Consider the following 17,623-nt stretch of genomic DNA (forward strand, 5'->3'; position numbering starts at 1 on the left):
GAGGCGGATCCAAGATTTAAATCTTATGGGTTCAATTTTAAGGTTTTTAATAGTGAACCCATTATATTTTTAAAGTTATGGGTTTATATCTACTATTTTTGCAATTTTAATAAATTTTTACATACAAATTCTTATTCCGCGTCGAAAGTTATGGGTTCAGTTGAACTCATAGATACTATACTAGATTCGCCTCTGGTTGGCCGGAGCACTAGCTGAACATTTATCTAAAGGAATGATATGGAGATGATAGAAGGGAAACTGAAAAACAATGCAAAAAACATATCGAGCCTGTCCTCTAAGCTCATGACAACCAAGTGTAGCAAGGAATAAAAGAATCAATAAGCTATGATTTTCAACAATAAGAATTCAGAATATATTACAGCTGAACCAATATGGCTATAACTTGAACGACTAAAGAATTTTCAACATATTTTACAAAAAAGGGGGGGGGGGGAGGGGGGTTGAGTAACCACTCTGTCATGGGGAGTCAGCTCAGATTGCTTGTTTCCCAAAGACACCTAAATCAGGTTTTTATCAAAGATAAAGAACCAAAACCTGAATTATTTGATTAACTCAACCCGTAAATGAACTAAAAAAATATTATATTACCTGTGGTTCCTGAATGTTACAGCATTGCCCTTTGCCAGAAAGCACCACAAGATATCAGAAATGGCAATGCTTTAATCAAATAATTTGAACTCATGCCTTCCTAACTGAGGTTTTTTCTCATAAAACTGGGTTGATGCCTAGGTAAGATATATCTTGCTTTAGTCGATATATAACTTTAACCAATTTCCCCATCTAATTGGTTTATGTGCCCTTAACAATCATGATTCTGCCGCTAGAAGTAAGAGGACTGATCATGAAGCACATTCAACTGAGCAAGTACCTTTGCTGCTAAAGATTTGATGTTGCTACTTCCGCGTTGTGTCAAGTCAACTAAGGGCATCTGAGCAGAGGATCCATACTTCTGCTTGTATTCCAGCAACCGAAAAATTCTTTCTAATGAATTCAGAACCTTTTGTTGCAGTCTGGTGGAAGGACTATCTAGTAGTTTTATCATTGATGGTATGGCATTTTCTTCAGCAAGAACTTTCGCGCCATTTTGAAGTTTTTCATCCCTAATCAAAGTCAATAAGGCATCTAAAGAAGCTTCACAGGCTCCAGGATCTGGATCCGCAAGAACCCTCACCAGAGGTCCCACTGCACCAGCCTCTATCAAACAAAACGAAGTTTCTAGTGTGCATATCCCTCGGTGAACAGGGCAAAGTTCTACTTGTGCAGCTGAGAAGCACCATAATCCCTGACGCTTTGGGATTGGGCGACTCAGTGTTTGTGAATTCTCTGAGAGCTGTGCAAGAGAAATTGCAGCTCGTTCTTTTGCCAAGCTTGTTCCTACGTCTAGCAGCCGTACTAGCTTGGGGACAATGCCAGCTATCTTCTGTGTTTGCTGGTTTATTGAGACTGTGAAATGGCATAATGCCCCAGCAGCATTTTCTACCAATTGAAGCTTACAGGGATTCTTACGCTTTACCTCGGGAAGAAAGCTGAAAATGATTGGAAGTCCTTCCGCTGCAAAAAGCCACTCAGAGAGTTGAGGAGATTTGGGAAGGTTAGAGATAATCCCCATTGCAGAAGCAATCTCTTCTTCGTCCTGAGAAGTCTTGATGATCTTGAGTAATGTTTCGATGAACTTTTGTTCCACGTGCTCCTGGATCATAGCTTCATCAGCATTTTCAATCAAGCAACAGAATAATTTGAGTGCATCTGACCGTACATCTGAATTTCCATGCTCACAGAATTGCACTAGCACTTGGACAGCTGAGCACTGTGGATGCAGCATTATCAGTGTTGAAGGGAAAAAATAGACATAAAATACTTAAGAATTTAATTCCTCCAATATTTTAAGTGGTAAACCATAAAGATAGCAGAAAATGTGTAAAGTGCAGAGCACACTTAATGTGTTTACATTTAGGGCAGTGCAGAAGTGGGTTGTGTTTAACTATACAATAGTATGAAAAACTGGATCAATGATTAAGTTTTCAATATGGGAAGTGATCAACTTTTGCATTAGGAAATAAAACCCATGTTTGGGCAGAATGGGCCTTACTTTTGACCACACCTTTCCAGTAAAATGAAGGGAGTCGCCAAGACTTCCTAGATCAATTTCCGAGTCTAGGTAGCATCTCTGATTGACAAAACTAAAGAGAAGGCCAGAAAACAATTTTACATTTTGCAGTTTCAAGCTTTTGAAGGCAAATTTCATAGAATTCATGAAATATTTGTGTAGAAGTATTCAAAAATCCTTTAGCATCCAGGAGCTGGAAAGCATCAAAAAGTAAAAGTAAAATGAATGGTAAGAATCATAATGTAATCACATAAACTTGTAATACTGTCAGCCCTTAGGCTACGCATGAGTTTTAAGGCCTTTTCCACAGTAAGGAATTCTATATTGCTGTCTAATGGTACTGATTATTCCAACATCTTATTTTCAAGGTTCAAGAAGGCTGAAAACTAACTCACTCAGTTAACTTTCACAAACAAATTATGGTTACCACATCTGGTGCTGCTTACTCGAATGGGTGAGCTTATTTGGGTAAAAAGTGTAAGTAAATTTCTTGATGACAGTACATTCTCTCACTCAGAAGGAAAACTACTTCTTTCCTAAGAGGTGAATACCTGTGCTAGCTTGGCCTTGACACTAGCGGCAAACGGAGACTTGCACATGGCGTAGAAAGCCTGGAGAATGCTTTGCTGCACAGCTGGGCCACTCAAGTTAACTACGGAAAAAAGTTCAAAAATGTCTTCATCAGTATCAAGCAGTGAAACCTGTGTTTCACTGTTTGCAGAGGAGAAGGCAAGATTTGTGATAGTGGCTGCTACAAGTTCCCGCAGACTTTGGGAAGATGAGTGACGGTACAACGTATCAAGCAGTGGACGCATAACACCTTGTCTGATCATCTCCTGTCCATTCTTTGGTAAACTAGAGAGGTTTAGAAGGGCTTTGACGCCAGCTTGTTTCACTTCAATTTCACCATGTGACAGCAAGGGAAGAAGGGAATATAGAACTCCCTCCTCAATTAGAGATGACTTATTATGATCTGTCAACTCCATCTCTCCTAAAGTCTTTGCCATTCGGAGCTTCACATCACCGGATCCTGATAGGTAGGAGAAGGTAAGAAATGTTAATGATTTGAGTACCCCATAACTAAGAAAATATTAGAGCAATTCTGATACAAGAAGCTGATGAATGTAAATTTTGCTCTTCTGATTTGTGTGTCCAACTATCCACATTGAGTTCTTTTGTCATCACTCCTATTACTGGACATAACTGTAAAATTTCTGAACGTACTGGGCACTTTCAGCAACATTATATTGAGAAAAAACAGATGCTATTGACAAAATTATAACTGATACCCTACTACCATTACAAAGAAACAGAGTTTTCTACGCTCTATGAAAAGTATGGAACCAATTTAACCAAAAAGGAGTAAATCTAGCTTTGTTTATATGCATACATTTGGTAAAAGTAAGAGACATTTCATTTTTAAAATTTGCCATGATAGAACATAAGGAGGCATACAAACTCAATTTGTGGCACAGGAACTATCTTTAATAAATTATACAATCTCAAAGATTTACAGTGCTTGCTTAAAAGGAGAGCACAAGATTACATAACAAGTAATACTTCTGTTGGTTTAAAGCTGAAATTTGTCCTAACTCCATCCTCCATTAAATTGGTTAAGTTTGTCACAATGTGAAAGGATCACGAATTTAAACAAAGTAAAAAAACTGTTCCCATGAGGCCAAATCTTGGTTATTAATGACATGCAAACTCAGAGAAAGATGAGGCAACTGCAATAAAGTTAACCATGCTCAGGTTTCAAGTTATCTAACCAAAAACAAAGATATGATTAAGAAACTAACCTGAAGAAAGACGTTGCAACAAGTACTTGAAATAGTTAGCCTTGGCCATCAGGATAACATTGTCATCAGAAAATGAAATGTTCTCCAAAACTTCCCTTGCATCTTTGGCGGCTTTGTTGTCATCACAGGTTGACATAGTAACTAACAGAAGTATGCAACCTTGAACTTTCCCAATGGACTCCTGAACTGACTTACAATTTGACAGTTCCAGTAACAATGCCACCGATGACTTCCTTTCGCCAATGCGTCGTCCAAGTGAGTGGACAATAGATTCCAATGATTTGTCAACTTCAGCAATTCTTTCCTGCAATACACTTCATGTGAGAGCCTTCACCAACTCATTTCAAATCAAGTTTGCAGGTATGTGAAATTATAATCTCCGAGCGTGATTACAATTAATCGACTTTGATCTTATTCGATATGCAACTAAATGTCTTCATGCCCGTTTACTAACTGGTGCAATTGGATACCAAAGAAATAAATGAGCTCTTAGTTGACATTGTATTGGATCTGAATCCATTCTTTGCAAGAAGCATGACATTTCAACATCATGTGTCCAAAACCATAAGTATATATAGAAAAAGTAAAGATAAGCAACAAGATCCACATAACAAAAGTGGGGCTCAGGGGAAATACAAATATATGCACATGGAGAGGCATACTCTCCTGATAGATGTTAACTGTGCAGAGGTTTGAACTACAAAATTTTGCATCATATATCACATTCCTCATGCTTTTTAATATGGCGGATGAGATATTCTCCTGCATATCCCGGTCAAATCAATAGGTAGGCCTATGAAATTGTCAGATCTAGAATCATACAGAGCTGTTAGAAAGGACGTGGAAGCAACATATAATGAACCTTCAGACTTCTACATGCTAATTCCACAAGCCCAAAAATGAAATTTTTTTAACCTAAAGGCAAATGATAACGTTGGCCCTCTCTCTTTAAAGCAAATAACTTGTATAGGTTTTATGCATTTTGGCACAATATGTCTCTCACCAGTAATTAGCTGCGAGAAATCCTCATTGCATTTGAACTGCAGTTAACTTGAACTAACAGCAGCTTTTCATATGGAATGATCAGATGCCATTTCTGACCGAACTGGGCAAGAGTGGATCTCATACTCGTACCCAATCACTTTAAGTTATTTTATTTAAAAAATTTGTGTGACTTCCACATTGCACCAAATTGGCTAATGTGGTGCTCACATCCTATGTGGGCTCTCTACACTCTCAATACCCTCTTGGGCTTGCAATGATACTCAAATTGTTGTGCCCCAACCATGGTTCACAACGCCAGATGAATATGAACAAAGTCAATATCTTTAGTCAGCCTTTTTCACAATTTTCACAAGCTCAAAACTAAGACTTGACCCTAGTGTCAACTTTCAACATATAACAATGCTTTCAAATTCCAACTCCCTACAATTTGAGAGATTAATGATCTCACAACATATGTGATCTTAGTGGCCTCTCAAGGAAAAGAGAACACATTGAAAAACCTAAAAAAGAAATCAAAAGAATAAGTACCTTAGCATCATCACCATCCTTTGCTAAAACGCAGAGCACCTCAAGAACAAGATTCCTGATATCCCTACTTTTTGAACACAGTAGCTTGATTAGAATAGGAATATAGTCCTCCATAATAACCCATTCTCGGTGTATTTCTCTCTGCTCGCTGAGATCTCTTAGCTGTTCCAGGTAATTGAGAACTTCTTCCTCTTCGGTGGATGATAGTTTCAATTTCATGGAAGCGATAGTAATCATTGTATTTCGGTCTTTCCATTCCTCAATTGACTGCCGCAGAGTTTTATTAGGCCGCAACATTGTATTGTTTAAAGGAGTAGATGTCATAGGACACAAATTTCCCTCTGCCAACCACTTCTCTATTGCACTCCTTTCAAATGTATGCCCTGAAGGAGTCTCAACAGGATCAGTCATAACCTCACGAGTGATAGGGCAATAAAACGACAGAAGTGGCTCCAAAGGTTGACTGCCCAACGATTTCCGCTTAGTGAAGTACTTCTTTTCTTTTTCCTGGCGGGATGTTGCAGCATCTGCTCTTTCTAGCAGAGCAATTATTTGGTCCATCTGCAAGGCTTCAGCTTGATCTTTCCTTAACCGTGCATTGTCTATTTCATTTTTGAAATCTTCAAATTCTCTTCTTAAAGCTGAGCTTTCAGTTGAAACGCCAACGGCCTCCGCAATTAAAACTAACAAATTGTTGGCATAGGAGCGATCAACATTTCTCTGTTGTATACCCGACTCTATCTTCTCTAAAATCTCTTCTTCTGCTATGGCTGCTCTAAATTCTGCTGTACGCATGCTGTCGATCAGCTGGACAATCTCTTCCTTTATACCCGAAGAAACGTCAAGAGAAGCTAAAGGAATGCAAGTTAATGCACGGCTAATTTCCCTGGTGATATTCTCTATGCGCTTTGCAATAGATCGACAACTCATTAAGAGATAGACCTTGTTTTTCTTACTGCAATCCGAGATTAGTTGCCTTGCATCCACTATCTGTCGGTTAAGAATTTCTAAAACATTTTCCCAGCATTTGGAATCATTAATGTTCTTCCTGTTAAACTCCTTAAGAAGAGGAGCAATTCGATTCAGATAAGCTGAAAGTTCTGCAAAACTCTTCTTCTCTATAAAGACATTATTGGTAGAAAGTACTACTTCAATGATGGACTCTATAATTGAAGAGAGGATATCCGCAAATGGACCTAAAGCAGAAGCACTAATCACATCTGGCATCTTGCTTTCACCCAAGAAAAAATACTCAAGGACCAGAATTGAGGCTATCCCATGTGACCAATATAGAAACTCTACAATCAATCTAGCAAAGTAATAATTCCACTGGAGGAAAAGCCTTGACTTTGCTTCATCTTGTCTCAAGAAACCTTCATTATGGTTTCCAAGGATTTAAGTCAGAACACCAATTTAAAGTCAAAAACACACAAAATATTCTTCATACAGATCATGATACAAAATTTACACCTTCATTTTGCTTGAGAATATAGAATTTGAAATTTTGAAAAAAAAACTGTCTCAATTTTAACTAGGGAAACCTTTTCAAGAACATGCGATGCAAAATGGGCAAAATCAAGAAAAGTAATTTATGGGTTATGTTTAAACATTCATTTGAAGCAATAGGGAACAGAAACAGTATGAACAAGACTTGTGTAAGTCAACCAAAATTCAAGCAATGAAATAGCTTACCTGATTAAGTGTTGCAAAGTCTTGCCAAGAATTGGCAAATTTGGACAAGCCAACTCAAAGATCAAATGCTTTGTTGACTGTGCTCGACAATTACCTGAAAAAAACTAAACGAAAAACAATCGAGACCCAACCCCAAGATACATGGTATTTTGGGGAGTTACCAAGAAAATGCAGCAGAAATGAAATTTCCAGGAACATTCAAGGTGATTAAAATACCATAATTTAGAGAAGCATTGGCTTCAGGAAAAGCCACAGGATTGGCCGAATAGATGAGAAATTGCATTGAACATTCCAAGTGGTTCAGGACTTGGTATTCACCACACTACAGTATTTAGTACGTATTTAAGCATTGACTGGTTCCCATTATTAAATGTTCTGATTTGGCAAGTTTCTTTCTACGTGGGGCTTCATCCAGATTTTTATTTATTTTTGAACCATCGAATTACATATTTAATTATTAATAATTTTAAATTTTAAATTTACCAGAATTTTGACCTTTGCATGTCACTGGGAAAGGACAGTGGACTCGTGGTGTTGACTTTTTCAAGAATAAAACATTGTAACCAGCAGAAGGCCGCGGGAAAAAGCGCGTCCGACATTTGGCTAGATTTTCTCAGGGAAAATCTTGAATGAGTATGACGGAGTAGTAAATTGTCAATGAATCTCCGAATCCAGATTCTTCTCCTTATCCTTAGAAAAGAAAGGGCAACACCGGTACGAAGTTGCGGCCCTATTTACTTCTGAAAATTTCTAGCTATCAACTACTTACTGTAGCACAAATATTTGTGCCTCAGAAATTAAGACAAGATAAGACAGTAAATTGTGATATTTGATTTCAAGAAATTAGGAGGGTTATAAACTCTAGAGTGACTTAAATTTAAAGAGACTCCTGTCACGTCCCTGGTCTTGAACTAAGCGCACTTCCAACATTTGATAACTTTCTCACAATCTTGCATACCTTGTGCACGATTTTGCTATGCCAAATCAGCCTAAAATATTACACTCAAGATCGCTAAAGGAATATTAGATAAGAAAGACAAGAGAAATTTGCCAAATGATGCTTTTTATCGTAGAGAACTTGATTGTTTTTGCTTGGTGAGTTACAAATGAATAGCCTCTTTTATATACTAGTCTTCTAGGAACTAGTGAGTAAATAATAATTATTACACAAGTCCCTTATTATTTACGAGTAAGTCCTTTCTCGAAATTTTTCTACATAGCTAGAATGTTCTAAGTACTTTCCTAGCAATTCCATAGGATTCTAAGGTCTTTCACGAGAAATCTCCATATTTCCGTAGAACCTTCCCACATGTGTTAGTCTATTTCATATGTAAGCTTTTCATATAGCAAAAATTTATGCCAAGTGGCACCTACATGGCATGATGATGTGGTGAGGCATGACACTCCCCTCTAATTTTCCCCATCAAAACTAGACCCAAAGTGCCGATTGAGTTAGAGTTTAATTTGGTTTAATTCAAGGGCTTGAGAGTTTTTACCTTGAACTTATCTCACGAACAATTTGTTTATCCTTATTCCTCACGAATAGGCAAGTTAGTATCGATCTGATGAAAAAAGAATATAATTGATAGAGTCGTTAGATCATTTTAGATGTTTGAAACTTTGTATATAAATGCTTGAATGTTTGTAACTTATGGAGAAATACTTAGAAGTATTTATTTTGCAAGATTCTCAGTTGCTACTTGTAATTTCTAATGATCCTTTCAGCTGATGGAGTACCCTACTTGTAATTGTTAAAGAGAGGAGGTGTGACGAGAACATGCTTTTTTGTTTTTGCTTTGATTTGATTGGTGAATCTTGGGTCTACATTTAAATGTTCTTATTGACTTTTTATTATTTAATTTGGCATATTGTGTCATTTTAACAATGGGGCATAGTTTCATTAGCTTATTTATTTGACTAAACACGCCATGTCACTTGACCATGACAAAAACTCGAGCGTTAGATTAATAAAGTGGGTTGTTAATTGCAGCTCAAGATGGATTAGACTTAACTATTAGGAGTATTATCCAACAATTATTTGGACTAAAATGTAGAATTTTATAATATAGTCCAATTTCCTTAAGAGTTTAAAACCAATAGGATTTAAATTTATATACTCACTGTTCTATTTTTGCTAGTCGATAAAAACGCCGATAACGCAAAATCAAAATAGACTGTCATCCATAATTCTAGGGACAGCTTTATAACTACAATGTATAACTGATAAGAAATAGTATGGTAAAAAAATAAATATATATCATCTAACTCCTTTCTACCATATTATTTCCCTAATAGAAAATACTGCAAATTTTAGTCCACTTACGACTATTGACTTGCCGGCTAATAGGGAAATTCTCCTTCTATATTGTTCGAAGACTTGAACGCACAGCACAAGTAGTAGTACGGACATAGATGAAATGACCCTTTTTCGTCTTGTTCATACTACTATGAAAAATCTCTTATAAATCATTGGCGTACTTGCTCTCTGGTCTATCAGGAGTTGGCATGCTGTCAAACATACTTTGGAGTATTGAGTTTTAATTAAAAATAAAGACTATGAAGTATTTACGAAGGGAGTACTTGACGTAACTGGTAAAGTTGCTGCCATGTGACCAGAAGGTTACGGATTCAAGCCGTAGAAACAGACTCTTGTAGAAATGCAGGGTAAAGCTGCGTACAATAGACCCTTGTGGTCCAGCCCTTCCATGGACCCGCGCATAACAGTAACTTAGTGCACCGGACTGCCTTTTACTATGTAGTATATACACAGACCAATTTCTATATTTACCGTCTCCTCCTTTTTTTACTAATTCCCTTTTCTGCAATTTCTTGGTTTCCCTTTGAGAGCTACTATTACATAGATGAAAATAAATATCTGAAAATTTGATTATGAGTCCTGTGAAATCACAGGTCAACATACGTCAAGTACAAGTTCATCTGGGACTTCAAGCATATATAACATCCATATTCACCAATACCATATTCACAAAGCAGCAGCAGCAGGGTAAATATCTCCTCATTAGCTCAAACAATTAAATAAGTTTGATGGGTTACTATAAGTTTGTAACCTGTAGTCCTTGCTCAATAAAATGGCACACCAAAGTCAAATACTTTGAACAACCAATATTACTTTTAATAAATTTATGGGGATAAAAAATTTAGCAATTATAGAACAGGGATCAAGAAGAGCTTTTCCTCACTTGTCTCTTCTTTCTCTGCATCAAGTAAATGTTTGCCTCATCTCAACAGGTCAACAGTGCCTTCAAATCAATGACAGTTATATCCTCTGATTGGCCAAGCTCCGTGACCACGTAATGCCTGAAGAGTATGGTATACAACAGTCACATATACAGGTTTTAGGCAAAGAGCATATGGTTCAGCCACACTTTTGTTTATGAGAAACCTAACTCAACACAACATGAGATGTTGATATCCAGTCTCAAACATTACAGTGAATCTTAAATGGATTGACAGACAAAAATTAGTGTTCATCTGAGATTAGAATAGAGGGATAACACAAATGCAGTTAGTACCGAGATAATCACTTTATTGCATTAAGCCACAAACAATCAAAACTCATAATGCAGTCCACACAGGACTATACCGAGCTAGATTCTTGAGCATTCTCAGTATTGTATGTCGGAAAGTGACTTTAAAGAGGTCGTTTGGTTCAAAACAAGTTTATCTCAGGATTATAATCCTAGAAATTAAACCAGGATAGATAATCCACCTTCTATATGGGATAGGTAATCCCATGTTTTTGAATTTTTGATATAAATTTTATCCTGATTTTGTCTAATACCCACAACCAAACTCTGGATAAGTTTAAGCCCAAATTTTATACTCGAATAACCCCACTAATCCATGTCACCAAACAGCCCCTATAATGTATGATATCCAACTTTGTGTTCTTGGAGATTCGTGCAGAAGGATTCATCAGGACACTAAGGTGCCAGACTATGTTTCTTCAAAAAAAAAAAAAAAAAAAGAGCGGCAACAACTTAACTCCTTCCTCCTATAATAAATTGAGTGAGAGCCCAAAAGAAGAGGCTAGTACCCTCTAGCGAGTTAAAATTCACACCGGTGGACTAAAAAACTTACAGCAGACGCTTCAGTTCAATATGGTTGCAGAATAGCCTTCTTAAAGGAAGAAGGATAGATCGTGCAGTTGAGCTCCCAGCCTCCCACGAAATTGCTTTCAATCTTATAACAGAACAACTACACCAGCTATCTTGTAAGATTTGTTTGGTCAATTCAGTGAGTCATTAGTTAATAATATGTAACCAAGAAGTACCATTTTGTCACTGTCGTCATACAACTACCTCCTTTATTTCTTCTCATACCCAGGTTTAACAGCCATTGCATCCGGGACCAAAATCAATGCGATTCTCTGTGTATTAGGATAAAGTAACTCAGCATGAATTTAATGAACAACTTCCTGACTTCTTCAAAGCACAATCTTCAAATCACTGAAAAACAGTAATAAGATGGACCACTAAATATTATCTAAGATTATGAACTTCCCAACAATTTTAGACGATGACTTCCTTTGACATCAATAAGGCAAATTCATCTAATGTATAACCATAAAAACCAAACCAAACAGAAAAGCACAGAGAGTAATCACAGAAAGAGACATGCAGTGAATATTTGCTCATGTAGTGAGTATTTGCAAAAAAACAAAAGATTCAAGTGATCTCAGCAAATATCCTCAAAAAGTGGATATGCTAAATAAGTACAATAACAAAAAGACATACAGCTAAACCAAGGCTGCTAGGCAGAAGGCTTTAATTGCTGCCACCAAAAGGCTGTTTATCACTTTTGCAAAAAGGAAAACCTGCACAATGCATTAGAGTTGGAAATTTTGAAGTCATTAACATTTGAGATGAAAATATAAAACTGCAAAAAACGAAACTTGATATCTAAAAATGGAAACAAGGACCATAGAAGACGAAGGGAAAATAGAGTTCTTGGTCCATACTTTGAATTCAAAAACTTTGGAAGTAGTTATAACATAGTATATTATACTTTAGAAGTTGATGATTTGTCAAATTTGTGGGAGTTTGTTGCTGAAGGACTAAAACAAACATTTAAAGGAGTTGAAGGTTAAATGTGCATAGTTGGGTATCACAAGAACCAAAATCAACCTTTACCAATTACTGAGGGGCGAAAATGCAATTTCGCCAAAAAAGAATTCTAGAGTTCAAACCTTCATAACACACACATGAATTGCATATGATCATCATAGAAGAGAAGAAAAGGCAAGTTTTGCCACAGAAATTAGGAAACTGTGTTTTTAGGTATATGCAAGGAATCCTTCACTAGGTATATAAGAACTCGGTGGAGTTATCCAACTCTCACAAATTGAAATATATTGGAGTTGGACCAGGATGATGTTACATGTCATATACTCAACATATAAGATGCCACGAGAAGTAGTCTTTCAATAAGAAAGAACTAAAAGAAGCAGTAAGAAGCAGAAGTTTAGGTAACGGGGAAAGTGCTATCAACTTCTTTGAAGCAGATGCATGGCATCTTAGCCAGTTAGACGATTGCGTGCAAAGCAATTTTTTTCTCAGCAAATTACCAATAAGGTCAGGTAGAGCACACTTTATATCAAACGTAAACAAATGGGCAAAAAGGAAAAGAGTAACCCCCCCCCCCCTCCATATGTTTAGGCCACCTATCAGAACAATTTTGAAAAGCGACTTTGAGATGCCGCAAAATAAATAGTTGCTAGTTTACTTGGAATAGGCATCATATCTCTAAGTAGACAAAGTTTCTCCAAGGCTTTGTTTTTTCTCTTCCATCGATATCTCATTTTTTTGTTGTGATGTGATTGGACAGGTGCAAGAGGAGTTAGTTTCTTATGTAGTAGTGCCAGAAATGATTAACAACATAACACAATGTCATGGTCATATTTCTCTTTCTACTTATATGTGAAGAAAGGATGAGGACATTTCATGATGATGTATTGTGAACATTTATGTGAAGAATTAGGGGATTGATTCTCCAAGTATGCATCCCTTCCTTTACACAGAATATGGAACAATTCACAATAAGACAATGACATAATTTACAATAATAATCATCATAACCTAATCCATCTCACAATAATATAATACTAGAAGTCTAGAGCTGTATAAAAAGTTAAAAACATCACTTCTTACTTCTTTGACTCTTTTTATGTCGTCATCAAACAGCATATCCCATGCTTCACATGTTCATTTTCCAGTCTTCTTCCGGAAATGGCTCCAAAGTTGTTGTCAACAATGTCAAGGTTCTCATGAACTTCAAAAATGTTTGTATAGGGGAGCTTGTACCTTCTTGAACCAGGCACCGAGACAATCACCAATACTCTCATTATAATCCTTTTGTGAACCATGCTTGCTCCCACATTAGAATCAGATGATGGGCATGAAGAGCGTCAGAACAAACCTTTATGTATCATTCTCAAGCAATATCTTATCCAAAATGGGACATACATTACGAAGGTCAGTAACAAACTTGGCCACAAGGATTCCCCAAGTTTCAAGATCGACATCACCTGAAGCAGCCAGTGGAAGCACCCTTAAAACTTCTGCCTCGCATTCAGAGTCAAGAAGCCCCTTGATTAAGATGGAATAAGTAGATTTGTTTGGGAGACACCCTTTTTCAAGCATTTCTTCCAGAACTCTAATTCCTTCCTTTGCATTTCCAGCTTTGCAAAAACCATTGATCAACATGTTGTAAGTAAAAGCATTGGGAATGCAACCCTTGTCCACCATGTCATCCCACAACCTCCCGGCTTCATGCAGCTCTCCTCTCTCACACATCCCTGCAATAAGCATGTTATATGTCAAAACACTAGGACTCGAACCCTTCTCAAACTCGTCAAACAATTTCCTTGCTTCCCGAATCTTTCCCTTCTTACAAAGCCAGTGAATAAGTGTGCTCGATATAGCATTATCTGGAGTACAATTCTTTACCAACAATTTCTTCCACAAATCACACGCCTCCTCAACCTTTCCCTCTTCACACAAGAGATCAATCACCTTACAGCAAAGTGTTGAGCTTGGTATGTACCTCTTATCTAGCATATCATTAAGTAAATTAACAGCTTCACCAGACTTCTTTTCCTTGCAAAATGCCTCGATCATCACTCCATACGTCACTTCATTCGGCCCAACACCATTCTCTTCCATCTCATCCATTATCTTAACTGCATCAATCAACTTCCCTTGCTTAGCAAATCCATGCATCAAGACAGTGTACGTCGTTGCATCAGGCAACCAACCTCTATCCACAATTTCATCAAACATCCTCTTGGCCCCCACTAAATCACCAATTGATACATAACAACCCAAAATGGTTGTGTAGCTCACCACATTGGGAACTATTCCCATCACAGGCATCTCATCAAGAACTTGAATTGCACTATCAATATCGCCTTTCTTACACAAAGCATTCAACAAGATATTACAAGTAAACACACTGGGCATTATATCCAACTTTTTCTGGCAATTCTTAAAAATTGCGTAAACCAAATCATACTCTTTGTTTTGTACTAAAGCATTCAACAAAGCGTTAAATGACCTAATTGACCTCTGAATTCCAAATTTTTCAATACGCAGAAAGGTCTTAAGGGCCAATTTGGGCTTACTAGCAATCCCATAGTTCCGAATCATAGTAATAAACAAACCTTCCCCACATTGGATGCTGGACTTTTGCAATTCCGTTAAAAGGGTCTCTACTTCATCAAACGCGCGCGCACGGCAGAGTTTGTTGATGATGGATTGGTAGGTTTCGTAATTATGGGAAAAACCAGGGTGGAAGTTGCCAGCATGGTGGAATATTTGGAGCGAAAGGTTTGGATCATGCTGGGATTTGATGAGTGAAATGAGTGCTTTAGGGGAGAGATATCGGGGCCAGGGTTTGATGGGGGGTGTGACAGTGTAGGACTGGAGGAGCTCCGATTTGGATTTGATGGTAGAGAGGTGCTGGTATGACGGGTGGGTCTTAAACGGGTCGGCGGCGGTGGCGGTGGTGTCGGCCGTGGTTGAGAGGAAGTGCCTGAAGTTGTTTGAGTTGAGATATGTGGTGTAGACCCACCGCCGGTGGCCCGAAACCTTTGGGGAAATTAACATGGGAAAATTTCAGAGAATACGATGTTTCGACGCTGGCTACTGTGTCTACCGGCCGCTCCGCACCAAACTTCTTGCCTTTTACATTTCTTCCCCCATATTTTTACAAAATTACTCTTAACCGCCTCGTTCTTTTTGTTTTGTAACATTACACATCTATTCTTTTCATAAACCACTATGTTTTAGTGGTTATTAGCTAGTTGTAGCTACCATTTTTTATATTACTTCCTATAGCTATGTTTTTAGGTTTTTTAGAGTGTATTCGATGTATTTAAGCTACTGTATTCATGAATACAGTAGCATTTCTCAGCGTGAAATAGGGGATTACAGCTAGACGATTATTGTATTCGACTTTATTCATGACATGAAATAGGGGATTACAGCTAGACAGATTATTATATCGATTGTATTCGACTGTATTCACGATATGTATTTGTGAATACAATAACGTAAATAACGTAATTCATGGTCTATTCAGTTGTTTTTAAACGGAAAGTGAATCAACTAACACAATAGACTCCTAATATAACTCAACAAACACAATTATAAATCTGAATACATAATATCCATAAATTATATTAATTAAAAAAATATATGAATACATTGATGAAATATAGCGAGACGATGAATATAATAAAATACATGGAATACAACAAGATACATGGAAATACAATGAAAAAGAAGACAATGAATACGATGAAATACATAGAATACAGCAAGATACATTGAAATACAACGGATAAAAAAGGTAACAAACTCTTCAAGTTGCTCAGCCCCAAACTCCGTTGTCTTTATTCAAGAATAACCCTAATGTCGTCTCGTCGATAACAGATTTCGAACCTCCATTGTCAGCCCCAATTTACCCTATGTCAGATTTCAACATTGATACGAAACATAAGACATTGATTTCTAAACAGACTCTTCAACCATTGAATCTTCATCTTGATCTTGACTCTTGACATAGAAAATTGTGGCTTCATCTAAGTCTTGACAGAAAGAAAAGTTGGGGAAAAGAATAAAATGAAAGAAAGAAAGAAAAAGACAAAATGGAACATCTCAAAGAAGGGAGAAATGGGACGTTTGGGCGGTGCAGCTATTTGAGATTGGGGGGAAACGGGAAATAGCAATGAACTTTTTGGTGTTTCTTCGATTTCTTCCATGGCGGATTATATTTCAATCTTCTGCTGTGTGAGAACTGGCGTTGAGAGAGAGAGAGAGAGAGAGGGTGGAGAAAAATCGGAAAGAATGAGAGAGGAAAATAATACAAAGCGTATTTTATGACTTAAGGGTAGAGGTCACCATAAATAGATATTTGGCTATAAAAATCAAAATGTAGCTATGGAATATAATTTTTTAAAAGGGTATTTATTTAAAATAAATAAGGTATCAACCTTTAAAAACTCCTTAAAAGAATGATAGAAAGTTTTGAAATAAATCTATGTTTTAGCTTTATCATAGTACTTTTGGAATTTTTAGTTGCCTTTTGTTTTCTTTCCTAGCAAAATGATAGTATAATTGTGGTTGAGAAAAGTGAAAGTGGTTGATCATAATTTTCGTATCATGCAAGATGTGTAGCGACCGGTGATTAAGCTACATTGATTCACCTGTCCGTATTAGTCTCAACTATATAAGCCTCACCGAGGCCTTCAAATGTTAGGCCTCAAAGAGAGTGCCTATGATCGCTTGTCAGTGTTGTTTGACCAAAAAGTATAACTTTCGGTTAAACCATTATATTTAGATAGTGATGGGTTAAACCTAGTTAATAATAATATTTCTAAACTTGGATCTTGAATGTACGGATAATGTGGGACTAATCTGGTGGAAGATTGATAATATCATGCATTAAATATTCTAAAAGTATGAGCAATAATGGAGGAGTAACTAGCAATAAATAACAATAAATGACATTTAAGTAAATAGGAGGAGTGATTCACCCTATGATGAATAAGTTAGATGATTGTTCCTCCTGACAATGATGAGTGACAGATAAATCCTAGAATGTTCGAACTATTCTCGGATCTGATGGAAAAATATGGAATATTATGAGCAAAAATATTTATGAAAAGATAATGTTTGTATCTTTGCTAGAGAGAGAGAATCTTCCTCTGAAAAGTATTCTTATCAAGTGAATATCACATGCCCTTATTCATTATCTTTCTTACTATTTATATAGGACATACCCCTAATAAATCCTAATAGTACCAGTAAAAAGAATATCTAATGGAATATTATCTTTAATATCTTGCCCTATTAAACTAGACGTTACGACACTTTTTGCAGTGCTCGACATCGACCATCATTTGCATCTCGACCACGGGCTTCACCATCTCCTGGTCGACCTCAGTTGA

General features: G+C 36.9%; 2 protein-coding genes across 4 annotated transcripts; both read right to left on the bottom strand.

Annotated features, from left to right (window-relative positions):
• Positions 1-329: 329 nt before the first annotated feature.
• Positions 330-7,928, bottom strand: LOC104246818 (U-box domain-containing protein 44-like). Its single transcript, XM_009802702.2, has 5 exons — positions 7,153-7,928; positions 5,461-6,833; positions 3,928-4,231; positions 2,680-3,158; positions 330-1,828 (listed from the first exon to the last, which is right to left on the bottom strand). The coding sequence occupies exons 2-5, from the start codon at positions 6,685-6,687 to the stop codon at positions 842-844; spliced, it is 2,997 nt and encodes a 998-aa protein (XP_009801004.1). The 5' UTR covers positions 6,688-6,833; positions 7,153-7,928; the 3' UTR covers positions 330-841.
• Positions 7,929-10,134: 2,206 nt separating this feature from the next.
• LOC104246819 (pentatricopeptide repeat-containing protein At5g16420, mitochondrial) lies at positions 10,135-15,322 on the bottom strand. Of its 3 annotated transcripts, none has more exons than XM_070169457.1 (3): positions 13,323-15,322; positions 11,254-11,542; positions 10,135-10,470 (listed from the first exon to the last, which is right to left on the bottom strand). In XM_070169457.1, exon 1 carries the CDS (start codon positions 15,276-15,278, stop codon positions 13,593-13,595), a length of 1,686 nt encoding a protein of 561 aa, XP_070025558.1. In that variant the 5' UTR covers positions 15,279-15,322; the 3' UTR covers positions 10,135-10,470; positions 11,254-11,542; positions 13,323-13,592. The 3 variants fall into 3 exon arrangements, with proteins under 3 accessions (XP_070025558.1, XP_009801005.1, XP_009801007.1); XM_009802703.2 differs by lacking the exon at positions 11,254-11,542 and adding an exon at positions 11,910-11,989; XM_009802705.2 differs by lacking the exon at positions 11,254-11,542.
• Positions 15,323-17,623: the final 2,301 nt, after the last annotated feature.

Source organism: Nicotiana sylvestris, chromosome 1 (genome assembly GCF_000393655.2).
Source record: "Nicotiana sylvestris chromosome 1, ASM39365v2, whole genome shotgun sequence".
Lineage (NCBI taxonomy): Eukaryota > Viridiplantae > Streptophyta > Magnoliopsida > Solanales > Solanaceae > Nicotiana > Nicotiana sylvestris.

What these genes read in the sequence shown, in the direction of transcription:
- LOC104246818 (XM_009802702.2), bottom strand. Translation starts at nt 6,687, where the DNA reads ATGCCAGATGTGATTAGTGCTTCTGCTTTAGGTCCATTTGCGGATATC. An exon ending in AGGATGGTGATGATGCTAAG is followed by an intron (nt 4,232 to 5,460) that starts GTACTTATTCTT and finishes AGTGTATTGCAG; the next exon opens with GAAAGAATTGCTGAAGTTGA. An exon ending in GTTGCAACGTCTTTCTTCAG is followed by an intron (nt 3,159 to 3,927) that starts GTTAGTTTCTTA and finishes CCTACCTATCAG; the next exon opens with GATCCGGTGATGTGAAGCTC.
- LOC104246819 (XM_009802705.2), bottom strand. Translation starts at nt 15,278, where the DNA reads ATGTTAATTTCCCCAAAGGTTTCGGGCCACCGGCGGTGGGTCTACACC.